Source organism: Temnothorax nylanderi, unplaced genomic scaffold (genome assembly GCF_030848795.1).
Source record: "Temnothorax nylanderi isolate EJ_2023f unplaced genomic scaffold, tnyl_v1.0 TNYL_tig0163_pilon, whole genome shotgun sequence".
Taxonomy (NCBI): Eukaryota; Metazoa; Arthropoda; class Insecta; order Hymenoptera; family Formicidae; genus Temnothorax; species Temnothorax nylanderi.
The window spans coordinates 162920-175782 of record NW_027249225.1 but is presented as its reverse complement, the minus strand read 5'-3'; the positions used below and the strand labels follow the sequence as shown (position 1 = coordinate 175782).

General features: G+C 30.1%; 3 protein-coding genes across 6 annotated transcripts; 2 read left to right on the top strand and 1 right to left on the bottom strand.

Moving 5' to 3' along the window:
• The first annotated feature begins 451 nt into the window (after positions 1 to 451).
• LOC139777787 (H2.0-like homeobox protein) lies at positions 452 to 4909 on the top strand. 2 transcript variants are annotated; one of them, XM_071715400.1, is made up of 5 exons: positions 452 to 1054; positions 1160 to 1351; positions 1724 to 1933; positions 3940 to 4127; positions 4280 to 4909. In XM_071715400.1, the coding sequence occupies exons 2-5, from the start codon at positions 1246 to 1248 to the stop codon at positions 4448 to 4450; spliced, it is 675 nt and encodes a 224-aa protein (XP_071571501.1). In that variant the 5' UTR covers positions 452 to 1054; positions 1160 to 1245; the 3' UTR covers positions 4451 to 4909. The 2 variants fall into 2 exon arrangements, with proteins under 2 accessions (XP_071571501.1, XP_071571499.1); XM_071715398.1 differs by having other exon boundaries at positions 452 to 1066.
• A 27-nt stretch (positions 4910 to 4936) lies between these two features.
• LOC139777786 (probable cytochrome P450 12a5, mitochondrial) lies at positions 4937 to 9472 on the top strand. 3 transcript variants are annotated; one of them, XM_071715397.1, is made up of 12 exons: positions 4937 to 5070; positions 5196 to 5403; positions 5601 to 5840; positions 6437 to 6548; positions 6605 to 6727; positions 7082 to 7223; positions 7484 to 7731; positions 7931 to 8114; positions 8180 to 8355; positions 8520 to 8598; positions 8660 to 8869; positions 8950 to 9472. In XM_071715397.1, exons 2-12 carry the CDS (start codon positions 5247 to 5249, stop codon positions 9058 to 9060), a joined length of 1782 nt encoding a protein of 593 aa, XP_071571498.1. In that variant the 5' UTR covers positions 4937 to 5070; positions 5196 to 5246; the 3' UTR covers positions 9061 to 9472. The 3 variants fall into 3 exon arrangements, with proteins under 3 accessions (XP_071571498.1, XP_071571496.1, XP_071571497.1); XM_071715395.1 differs by having other exon boundaries at positions 5601 to 5885; XM_071715396.1 differs by having other exon boundaries at positions 5038 to 5403; positions 5601 to 5885.
• Positions 9473 to 9608: 136 nt separating this feature from the next.
• On the bottom strand, positions 9609 to 11901 carry LOC139777806 (uncharacterized). Its single transcript, XM_071715430.1, has 7 exons — positions 11608 to 11901; positions 11060 to 11156; positions 10683 to 10992; positions 10463 to 10562; positions 10130 to 10231; positions 9867 to 10025; positions 9609 to 9741 (listed from the first exon to the last, which is right to left on the bottom strand). Exons 1-7 carry the CDS (start codon positions 11899 to 11901, stop codon positions 9685 to 9687), a joined length of 1119 nt encoding a protein of 372 aa, XP_071571531.1. The 3' UTR covers positions 9609 to 9684.
• Between the last annotated feature and the right edge of the window lie 962 nt (positions 11902 to 12863).

Genomic DNA, 12863 nt, shown 5'->3' with positions numbered 1-12863 from the left:
TAGAGAGGCAGCTTCAAACATGGCTCTTCAAATAAACATCTAAGTGGCTGTGTACTCCGCAGACCTACACGTAAAGATAACCATATGGCTCTCGCAAAGATATCATCGACCACATATGCGTCTCTATACCATTGTTTCACCGATATATGCGAATTCTTGTATATGTAAAGCTCTTCGAGAAATCTAATCCGTTTCTGATTACATATGACGTTCATGTCCGAAAGTAGCAATTATGAGACGTAACGTATAACATCCACCATCTTGTTATAAGCATTTAATTTATCCACATTTGAACACTTACATTAATTAGCCGAATTAAATATGATACTTTTAAAAGAATTGTGTCAAACTTAAGCACATTTAAACATATTTAATAATAGTATTAGTAAGAATGCTCGAATATATAAAAATAGAATAATGTTCATTTTTTATATTTCTTAAATTTTTGACTTTATCTTAAGAAATGTCGATAAAAAATATTTAAAATTATTTATATTTGAAAATAGCAAAAAACGAATATATCAAATTGAAGAAATCAAAAGCTGAATAACACACTCATACACACGCACACACATCGAGAATTTATTTATGCAAGAATTTATTATTTACAAAATTAACAGTTTAACATATATTAGAGATAATTTATTATTATTATTATTATTATTATTGCTATTATTATATACGATTTTTTATCTTTTCAAAGCCTCTCTCGGAGAATATTACTTTAGCTTGACATTTATATCCGCAGCATCCGACACATCATCTTGGCCAGACCAATCTTCTCGTATAGTCCCGCCTACTAGTATTTTCGTGGACCAATCCAGTTAATCCAGCTAAAGCACAACTGGCGATGGTGATTTTTTCAGCCAGAAATTTCTCAACATGGCAGAGTCTCGTTCACTCATTCACTTTTACACTGTTCTGCAGTGCTCACAAATATTTTTTGCTAAAGTGATAAATGCTCATTAATTCAGACTTCATTCTTAAACTTATATTTAACATAATTATGTGCATTTAAAAATAGTATCATAAAGAGTGAAGCAAGTGAATTAAAGTAAATAGTGAAGTAATTATACAATAAATCGACAAACATTACTGGAATTTATTTTACATTATTTTTAATTATAATTCTCTATAAACTTATATTTCCTATAAACAGATACGTGCATAAGATAAAAACGCGGATTTTCAAATGTCATTAACGCAAATTACGTGCTAACTTTTGACGAGTTCGTAGAAAAGACGATGAACGACGTTAATACTTTCATCATGGATAACGCTAATTGTTCTAGACAATTGAAATTTGGCGTGGATCGCATATTATCGAATGAAATTTTTACAAAAAAAACAGGTAAATATAAATAGCATTTGAAAATTATTATAAAAATAATTTATAACATACTACTACATAGAATTGTTTTTACTTTTATATATAATAATCGTAATTAACTTACAACTTATTTCACAAATTTTTTTCGGATAGCTTACATATCAAGTTACATATTCTCCTTTTAATCAAATCTATTAACTTAATGGAATTTATATGTATTAATTTTTTCTCATTCATAACTTTAAATAAAAATTATACTTTTTAATTTTAATACTTCTTTCTAACAATAATAAAGCTCTATGTCATTACAATTATATAATGTATGTATAATAATATTATTATTTATATATATCTTATGAAAATTTTAATTTACCGAAATCGGTACGTTGATAGATATTCTTAAGCCACTTCCAATACAACTTCCATCAATACGTTGTCCCTGCATCGAAAGTTGCGAGCGATGCGAAAATGTCAGAACTTGCATTTCATTTCCGCATGTCCATTCGTCATTATCTGAGGGCATTACATCTGCATCTTATACTGGCCTGATGGAGGGTTTAGGAACTTTATATCGGCCGGCACCGTTACGCCCCGTACCAAGAGGTAAATCCTAATAAACTAGATTTTTAATATATCTCGATTTACTCAAAATTTGCATTAGAAAAATTTAATATTTTACACTACATAATGTGTCCTAGAACTATCTGATATTTTTATAATTATAGAAAATGCTTTTTTCTCACTGAAAATCCAGTCGAAACAAGTTCATCATTTATTGTATCTTTTCGATGTTTAAGATTGTGCAAATTTGCAACTTAACATTTATGCGTTCTATTAAAATAAAGTCTAATTGATATTAGTTAAATATAACTTTATCATATGGTTTGTCTTTTGAGAATCAGCTTGTCAGACGCTATGACCATTTAAATTTGAATATCGAGTAGAGTTTTCCTATATAAAAGGATTCATAAGAATATCCTAAAAAGATTCAACTAATTATAAGCGTCGCCGGTCACATCATTGCTCCCAAATGTTACCATATGGACATACTGTCTTGTCCTTCTGATATTCAGAAGCAAGTAGAACAAAATATTTACGTATCAGTGTATTCACGTGTTTCCTGTCTGTGTTTAAACGACATCTTAAGTGCCACCAAGCGTTTATGCATGGCGTAAACAGCGGTTTCGATGCGCATTTTCTCGGTTGGTTGAAATCTATAGTAACATCTATATTTTTTCTTTTTTTATTTAAGACTCTCTCTCTCTCTCTCTCTTCTCCCTCTTTCTCCATTCTTCCTCCCGTATTCATAAAATTACTACATGTACACTGAGAAAAATCTCTCGGAAAAAGTTAACGCAATATTGTAGACCTTATTTTGTCAGATAAGTAACTTTAAATTGTAATGTAATAGAAAATACGAAATACACCGATTAACTACAATTTTGTAGCAAATTTATTTTGTCACATGCAAACACAAAAACTGTGATTCTGTGAAACAAACGCGCGAATTAATATTATAATATTTTACAGTCTTAAGCAGTTTGTCAATTGATTTCAGACAATCTGAGAATAATTTTTTAGAACAATTTTTTAGACTCGTTTACTACAATTTATCCCTGTCCCTAATTGTACTATTATTTGTAGAAGAGATCTTCACAATTGTACTATCTGATGCTACACTTTTTTCTGAGTGTAGGATCTAAAACAAGTGTATATTTAATAAATCTGAGCAATTATACACTAATCTAGTCATTCATATTTTTAGCAAATTCTATTTAAATAGAAACAAAATAATAAGTTTATAAATATAATAATAGCAATATAAATCAATTTTCGAGTTATTACAAAAATTTGGTATATCTAATTATTAAAAAGTTTTTTATTATGCTATGTTTTTTCTCTCTCTCTCTCTCTCTCTCTCTCTCTCTCTCTCTCTCTCTCTCTCTCTCTCTCTCTCTCTCTCTCTCTCTTATATTTTTCTATAATATTAATGTATAAACTCCCCTATATTATTAGATTAATTCTTTGCAAAATCCAAAATTAGATGTAGCAGAATCTACAAATTAGAAATATACTGGACTAGAGATCAACACAGAAACCTCAAAATAACTATGATGTTAAAGTTATCTGTCCGAATTTGTACGAAGATTCGGTTTGAGCGAGAGTACCACACTGTTTAAATACGTACAGATGTTGTATACTTTCGTACGATCGTAAATCAGCCCGAAGTACCCCATACTCTCCGGGGTTTCTTCGGACTAACAATAAGATATGTATATGTAGAACTGAGACCTATCGTGCTAAGAGTAGCATTTATCTCTCATGATGCTTCTTTATCTCTATTTAATTTGCAAAAAATTCGTAAATTCTTTTCCTTGAATGTAGGTATGTTTAATATTTTCGAAATAAATCCTCTCTAAATCTCAAAAAAATTGTTTAATATATTTCTAATAAGTACTTTTAAAATAAAATTTTTATATTATCAAATGCAAAAAATTAAGTTTTATACATACATATATATATATATATATTATTAGAAAAATTATTAAGTTACAATATAAAATTCTCAAGTTTGTTAGGAGACAAATTGAGATAACTTCACCTTTCAGCACTTATTTCATCTTCCTCGACGGTGAACTCTTCAGAAACAAACACACGGAGAAAGAGGTCGTGGTCCAGAGCCGTCTTTAGTTCCTTACAGCGGAAAGGTTTGGAAAGAAGATTCTCTCTACAGAAATACATCACGAAACCAGACAGACGACAGTTGGCAGCAACTTTAGGTCTAACCGACGCACAGGTTACATTATTTATAAAATAAAATCTGATATGTCAACCTTTGTGTCCTGTAAAATGAAGAAATTTTAATATGTTATTGCACTTTTAAGGAAATAATATTAATAATAAAAAACATCATATTTATGTTTAAAAAAGTCATCTTTACATCATTAGGTCAAAGTTTGGTTTCAAAATCGTCGGATGAAGTGGCGGCATACAAGAGAGAACGAAAACGCTGCATTGACCGGTCCAGATTCCACGCAGAAGGATTTTCCGCAAAAATTAGTTGAATCCATCGCCAATGATACGATGCAACAAGACGAAGAAGATATAGAAATCGATTAGACTTATAGATTTACGAAATTTCCACATATAAGGCAAAAAATAATTTTATTTTAAAATATAATTGCATCTATAAGCATTTATCAAAAGTCTAAGAATTATTACGAGATGACTATATACATATATATAATGATTATATATATATAATAAATACAAATGGTACCAATGTGGTTAATAATAGGTGCATTCCGTTTCATGCATGATGCGCATAGACTATAGTACATCATTTATCCTTGTTTAACATTCGTTGAACTATAACAACAAGAATAAATGATGCATTATGCGCATCATGCGTGAAACGGAATGCACCCAATGTGTGAATACTGTATTTAAAATATTTAATTTTATAAATAATAAAAGTTACAAAAGTATTGCAAAAGTAAATTACGTTACAATTAAATGCCGTATTTATTATAAATAGTTTACTGTTAGCTGTAATTAATAAAACTTTATACATACATACATTAATACGATTTTCTATTTTTTCGATATGCTGCCGTGGCAACGTTTTTGTTATTTCCTTTCTCGTCACTCTCGTCAGTGTTAACATATGTAACTCGATCGCCATTACATGGCAATATTTGGCGATCTTTTTAGACTTTCTAAACAATATTTACTAGCAGGTATGAACAAAAATTCAAATTTCTGTTAATATATTATATATGTTAATGTATCATATATACATTAAATAGCTCGCATCTGTGTTTCTAAACAATCTCACATACATTTAACTGCATTTTATATTTAGGGTGTAAGACTGTGTCTTAACGCTATAAAAATACCATAATTTCAAAGCAAAATGATACGTTGCTTAATGCAATCCATTCTTGTTGCTCGAGATCTTTCATTGCAAACGTACAAAAAATGTTTATATCGCTCAACGATGAAACTGGCAGATACGTTAACAAGTACTGAGGAGAAAAAATGCGTGCCACTCAATTCCAATGACGTAATAAGTAAGAGAAATAGTACTTAATTATTCGAATAATCACCGTTTAATAATAATATTTCGTAATATTCGAAATTTAAGTGACATATAAATATGTATATAAACTAATTGTAAGTCACTGCAAATTTTAAGAAGAGAATATTTTGTCATAGTCTTAATATTAATGGCTATTACTCTGTCGCATCTCAAATTTCTCTAATTCAGCCGCCTCTATGACGCAATCACATGCAATTCCAACGGTAAATGCAACTGTAACGTCAACACAAACGATGCCATTATTAGAGACGGCAAATTCTGAGACAGCCATGGAAAGCTTTAAAATTCCTACATCCAAAGTTGTGCCACGTGTTCGTATAGAAAAAGCACCATTACCATTTGAGGAGATTCCTGGCCCAATGATTCTGAAATTATGGGAAAAATATTGGAGATACGTGCCACTCTTGGGTACGCAACTGTTTTGCAGTCTGCTAATAAGCAGACTTACCCAGGGTACGATCCCTTGAATTTCAATTGCCTTGAAATTCGAAAAGCTCTTTTGTATTTTTAAATTGATTTCGAAGAATTAAAGATATGAAACAGAATTTCTTTTTGTCTTTGTACGTAATAATGCACGTAGAATGTAAATTAATTTTGCTTTTTCGAATTTTGAGCAAATTGCTTCCTGAGGCTTACAAAAATAGGTGAAATATACAAAATATATGAAAAGTTTCTAAATTTTATAGATGCATATGTATTTAAATAAGTTACATATTTATATACCGTAGTATAGGTAAAAAACTTTTAAGAGCTATATTTTTTTATAAAATATTATGAAAAAAACACATTGTCATTATATGATAAAATATTGCATATGTATAGAATAAACTTTGATATCTAAGAAAGTGAAGAAATATTAACGTAACAAATATTTGTTAGAGTATAATTAATCTAATTAATAATGTAAACGGTTAAACAAGTTAATTAATGTGCAAGAATTATATAAAGGAAACTTTACAATCTGATATTATATTAATTAAGAATAATTTGATGTTACATTGTAGGACGATTATCCTGGAATCGCAATGTCACGCCAATTAAGTACTTGTTTGATGAATATGGGTGCATCGTGCGGATTAATGGGCCGCTTGTGAATGATATAATTATGATTCACAGGTGAGATATCACAGCTTTCATATTTTTCCCAACAATCAATTCACCAATCATTCTAGGCCTGAGCACATAGCAGAAGTCTTCAAACAGGAAAGCGAGTCACCTATTCGTAGTGGCATCGATATCCTTCAACATTACCGCCTTAATCATCATAAATATCGTTCCGCTGGAGCGTTTTCTCTGTAAGTATAATACAATTGATTATGAAAAAAAAATTTAATACAACCATTAAAATGTTGTATATAAAATAATAAATTCAATTGTGCAAGAGGATATAATAATTTAAATTCATATCCTAAAGAAATGTTTATTTTTAAATCAAACAAACCTGAATATTTAGCCATGTTTCGTCTATATATAAGCTTTCGTGAGTTTGATAAAAATATAGCTTAATATAACATATTACATATAATATACGTTATCTTTCTTTAAATATTTAACAAGTTTTATAATTTTCTCGGTGTCTATAAGTAGCATTTAGTAATGCATGCAATAATTTAATAAATAATTGGGTAATAAATTTTATAAAATATTAGACAAGATTTGGAATGGTTGGAAGTGAAAAAGAAAATTAATCAGCCGTTGCATGAGACTATTTCCGATTATATTGGAAAATTGGATTCAGTGTGTGACGAACTTACTAATAGAATTCGTAATATACGTAACCGTCAAGATGAGGTACGACAGCGAATAGTAAATAATTAATATTGCTGCACAATAATATTAATTGTCTTAAATTTAACCTATATTTCTTCTATATAAATAATAATAAAAAATGGGACAATGTGTTATATATATGGAAGCAAACTCAGGTCTCACAAAATTAATAATGAGCAAATTGTAAAAAAAAACGAACAAACACATTTTATTGTACATAACTACTAAACGTTAACATAACAGTTTAAAAAGTAGTATTTTAGTTAGTATTTGAACAACAGGTACCAGCAAATTTTCATCGAGAACTCACCGCATGGGGTATGGAATGCTTCTATATGACGATGTTCAACAAACACTTTGGTTTTCTTGATTCTACCTCGAAATCAGCCTCTGAAGCTACAAAAATTATTAATGCATTAATCACGGCTCACACGTATATGAGTCGCTGCGAAACTGGATTTCAGGTGTGGAGATTCTTCGAAACTCCATTCGCTAAAAAACTTTATGCAGCTTGCGACGTTCTTGACGAGTAAGTCAACAAAGTTTATCTGCTTTAATAAAGCTTACTTACTATAACCATGTGCTTCTGTTTACATAATAAATATGAGCGTGTATAATTATAATTTTATTTATTATTTGTTTAATTACGTTAATAACATGATTTTTCAATTTTAATATTATATTTTGCTAATTTCTCAAATGGCCATTTACTTACTTACTTTTTCCAGAGTTATTGGAAAATATATTCGTCAAACTCAGAATAAACTGCAGACTTCATCACTGTCAAAGCAAGAAAAATTTACGAGTGAAGAGAGAAATTTACCATTACTCGAAAAAATGATGATTCAGCGTATTCATCCAAATGACATTTCTATCCTCTTGATGGACATGATTATTCTAGGCGTTCAAGCTGTAATACGCAATAATTTAACATAACTGTAATAAGAATGTAAATTGCTTTTATCTTAAATTTTCAGGTCATTAATTGCGAAGCATTCCTACTTTATTTCCTAGCGAAGAATCCTAGAGTACAGAAACGGTTGTATAATGAAATAATCTCTGTTTCATCTAAAACGTCTAAAGAATGTACTCAGACAAAAGAAAGCTTGGAAAATATGCCATATCTAAAAGCATGCATAAAAGAAAGTCTTAGGTAACAGAAATTGTAAAAGTAAGATAACTTTATGTAACATTATAATTTGCATTATTTAAAATTTTAAATAGTTCTAAATTATTGTCTATAAAAAGTGGCAAAGTGGGAAAATAACTAAATGTGTCAACCAATTATTATATGTAATGTAATATTTTTTATAAAAGGTTGCGACCAGCATTTCCCTATTTGACAAGATTATTGTCGTCGGCAATTTCGTTACATGGATACACGATACCAAAAGGAGTAAGTTGTAGATGTTAGTTGAAGTCCAGAAGCGATATAATGAATAATTTTTATTTTCTAGACTTTCGTCATAATGGCAAGTCAAATAACGTCACAGCGTGAGGAACATTTTGAAGATCCTGAAAAATATCAACCAGAAAGATGGTTGAATCGGGATGAATATGCGTATAATGATTATCAAGAGTATTCGTGTCTACCTTTTGGCTATGGTGTACGATCCTGTCTGGGACGAAACATGGCTGAAATACAAATGATGTTACTTACTGCAAAAGTATATAAGTTTTACTAGGCATTAAGGCGTAAGTAGGTATAATAAAGAAGAGATATAAAAATATATCTTATTTTTTACAGTTGGTACAAGAGTTCACAATCGAGTATGATTATGCTGAGGTTCAAAGTCGATTTCTTATGATAAATGTACCAAATAGATCATTACGCTTTCGATTTGTAGATAGAAATTAAAAAATAAAAAGAAATATGGAATTCAGATTAAACGAATCTGAAAAAACAAGATAATTATTAGATATGAAGATATATCTTTCCTATAATCATATATATTATAAGAATTATTATTATATCATATTATAAGAATTATTATCGCAAGATTACCTCTGTACAAAAGCTGTATAAAGGAGGGAAAAAAACTTATGTATTAACCGTACTGTTTTCTTATGTCAAAAATTACATAATTATTTTATTAATAAAATAGCTTAGAAGTTACAATAAAATATGTATTTATGTTTGTATTCAATCCGCTCTAATCTACTTGAAACGTACAAATTATTTGTAAGAAAAGTATATTTGTACTAATTATAAAACGTTAGAGATTATGATATTAATTGTTACAAATAAAATCAATTATTGTTAAAATTTATTTATATCATATCATATATTTATAGATATCATATATAACTCTATTGATATATACATATACATATATATAAGATCTTTCCATATGGATATCTATGGGATATTCTTACTAATAAATACACACGTTTTTATTACATCATCATTGCAGTTCTACTAGAAGACATTTCAAAAATATATAATTTGTAGATTTTTACCTTAAATTTGATCCTTTTTCTACTACTGACCCATCATGATACGCACAAATGCCATGTACGAGAAAACAGTCGAGATATACTGAGAAAATAATTAATTTTTAAATACAAAATAGTTATTAAATCTAAGAAAAAAATGAATTCAAAAGAAGAATCTATAAGAAGTGAAAAGCAATAATAAAAATGTAAAATAATACAAATTCTTACCGATGCATAATAGTTCATAGACAAGTTTGGTAATGCACATGGAACTGAAACGGTGACCGGATGTTGGCTTCTTAATATGATGTGTACTAAAACCTTCCGCATGGTCAGATTGTCACTATACCATAGTGATTCGTAGACGGCAGACGCTATATTGGTACTCTAATACCAATTTTTGAAAAATACATTAGAAAAAGTACAAAATGGAATTTTGTCATCTCTGCTACATGTAATTATGCATTTTATTTTATATACAAATAACTAACCATGCTCATTACATTGTCAGCTGGCCAGGCATACATATAGAGTTCCACAAAGCCACAAAAAGCTATCATAAGAAACGTCCATTTCACTGACCATGGTTGACGCTGTTATGTGTAAATATGGGGAAAAATAATATGATATGTACGATTGTACGCATAATACTGTGTAATGTACTGTGTATTGCATTATACAAGAAACAAATGTTTCAGTAAGTTCCAAGCAATTCACTTTCCATAAGCGGATAAACGAATGAGAAAATCATACAGCATTTTTTCACGGAATTACATATATATATAAGAACTTTCATACACGAATGCACTATACACTATACTTACACTCATAAAAGTAAGATAACCGAATATTACAGCGCCGGTACTAAAAGTCACGCATAATAATGCTACGTAACGAATTGCACGCGTCACTTCTCTTGCATACCTATAAATATTTGCTTTTAGAAAGCATAATTGGTTCTATTACGTCTCATAACTATTATACATTTAATTCTTTCCCTTTTTTCTCTCTTTTTTTCAAATCTATATATTACGTACCACGTACCTAAGTAGTAGACTATGTTCACGCGTATATTTTATCAGTTCATTGATGTTCGTCATTGTACGAAACCGAACGGACAAAATGTCGAATCTGGCAGCTACAAACCAAAGTAGGAGAGCAGGAAAGGTATTGGTGCTAACTTGTATCACACATTGATAAGCGATTAATATATGATGCGCGTAAATGATAGTTTTCAATGGTTGAAGTTGCACGTCGAACGGGTACTCCGCCTCACTTGGAAATGATTGTGAAGAAAATAAAGGCGTCATTATAACGCTGATTCCTGTCATTGCCAACCAACAAAGAATGATACCTACAGTAATTAGACTTATTATTTAAAAAAAATTTGTTTTAATAGTTAAAGCTGATGCTGTACATACCATAAAATAACTTGCATTTGTCGACATATTGTTGAAGAATTTCCTTTTCATATTCTTGCGCTCTCTGATAATAACTCTCCATTTCCAAAATGATAAACTGCATTGTCAAAGCTTATATTAATAATTCTTTCTCTAATAATTATTTTATAAATACGAATTAATGAAAGATTTCATGTTATTCTTGATTTGAATTGTCCCAATTTTATATAGTAATAATTAATTATGCGGCAAAATTTCCAAAGATAGCGTAGAAAAAATTATAAATATTTACACCTATATTTCTGTTTAAATAATATTCTTATTTTATAAAGCAAATAGTTTATAATCGTTAAATAAAACGTTTGATTTCACAGTTTATCTTATACCTACATAAATACAAACAGTTTCTATAAGTCTGAGCAGAAATATGTACTACAGATATGTTATTACAGCTAGAATAATTACAGATAATCACAGAAATGTATACTACAGATTTTGTTAAATTTTTTATTATAGAGGCATGGCTTCTTCACCAATTTAATATAAAATCTTTAATATAAAAATCCTACCTGCAAACGTTTGTTTTGCATCGCAAAGAGTATCAGCTGTAATGGAACTTGCACGATGGCGCTCAATTGACATCCTAATTTCATCACTAGAAGCACATTATCGCTGTGCTTGTAGAGTGTCCATACCGCCGCAATGGCGAGTACTATCGAGTTCGTGAGGCAAAAACACTGGAAGGCACTGCGAACGAGTCTTTGGAGCTTCGTCGCGTTCGGTGGAAGAGGCCAACAGCAAGCGAATGTCAAGTATACCCTCAGAAAGGCGATTACTTTATCCAGCGTTACCTTTCCCTCCATGTTTAAGACACGACGGAAATTCAAGCTAGCATTGTATAAACTGTAGGTAATATAATCACCCTCGAAGTAATATTGCCAAGATAATTTGCCAGTGAGTAGACGCTATAATAACTCACTATCGTGAGGCGCCAGATGATGTACATGCGGTGCATACGATATAAGCAGGGCTATACCCTACCCTCAAAGCAGGATGCATTGATTCTCAACGGATCTCAATGTGTATCGTGTTGTATAAAAAAATTACAATTTCATAAATCATACTAAATGTTCAGCTAAGTGATTGCATTATATTATTAAAAACATATTGTAAATAAAACTTCAGTTTTAATATCGCAAAATTTAAATTTTAATAAGTTATGCAATATTATTTAATATTTTAATAAATCACACGTGTCGAACATAATTTCAAGTTCATACTTTGAAGCTCGCTTTTGGAAGCTATATTGCTTTTGGAAATGTCAAAGCCTATAAGACACAATTCTCGAATTATTATTTTACTTACATTAAAGTTATTCCGTCAAAAAGATGACTTCCAAGAAAAATTTGCAATATTGAAGTTTCCGAGGATCTCAGGTACTATGAATTACTACCCGGAAAATGGATAGAGGAGCGATTTTTACAAACATTTATTGATTAGATAGCCTTTAACTACATTTCCCCCCATATGAGGACGAGGAAGACAAAGACTGCTTAATTAATCATATGCATCGAACACAATGCTACCGCGAATTTACAAACACTTTCAGACACTACACGCACTGTTACGATCTAACGGTAATTGTCCAGTAATAATTAAATCCAGTACAGCGATAGCGAAGTATAATTAGCACAGTGAAGTGAAGTTGCACGGTTCCTTGTGAGATTGTCTGCAATGTATCGTAATAAAGATAACAAAACATGGATGGTAAAGCAATTCAGCTAAATAGAGACACGGTGACTATCTGGCAATATGTTATAATTTA

Excerpts from the sequence above, each read along its gene's own strand:
- LOC139777787 (XM_071715400.1), top strand. The coding sequence starts at position 1,246 with ATGAACGACGTTAATACTTTCATCATGGATAACGCTAATTGTTCTAGA. Across the intron at positions 1,934-3,939 it reads GTTACGCCCCGTACCAAGAG|CACTTATTTCATCTTCCTCG; the intron begins GTAAATCCTAAT and ends TTCACCTTTCAG. Across the intron at positions 4,128-4,279 it reads TAGGTCTAACCGACGCACAG|GTCAAAGTTTGGTTTCAAAA; the intron begins GTTACATTATTT and ends TTACATCATTAG.
- LOC139777786 (XM_071715395.1), top strand. The coding sequence starts at position 5,247 with ATGATACGTTGCTTAATGCAATCCATTCTTGTTGCTCGAGATCTTTCA. Across the intron at positions 5,886-6,436 it reads AATAAGCAGACTTACCCAGG|GACGATTATCCTGGAATCGC; the intron begins GTACGATCCCTT and ends GTTACATTGTAG. Across the intron at positions 8,356-8,519 it reads TGCATAAAAGAAAGTCTTAG|GTTGCGACCAGCATTTCCCT; the intron begins GTAACAGAAATT and ends TTTTTATAAAAG.
- LOC139777806 (XM_071715430.1), bottom strand. The coding sequence starts at position 11,901 with ATGGAGGGAAAGGTAACGCTGGATAAAGTAATCGCCTTTCTGAGGGTA. Across the intron at positions 10,563-10,682 it reads GAACATAGTCTACTACTTAG|GTATGCAAGAGAAGTGACGC; the intron begins GTACGTGGTACG and ends AAATATTTATAG. Across the intron at positions 10,026-10,129 it reads CTGACAATGTAATGAGCATG|AGTACCAATATAGCGTCTGC; the intron begins GTTAGTTATTTG and ends AATTGGTATTAG.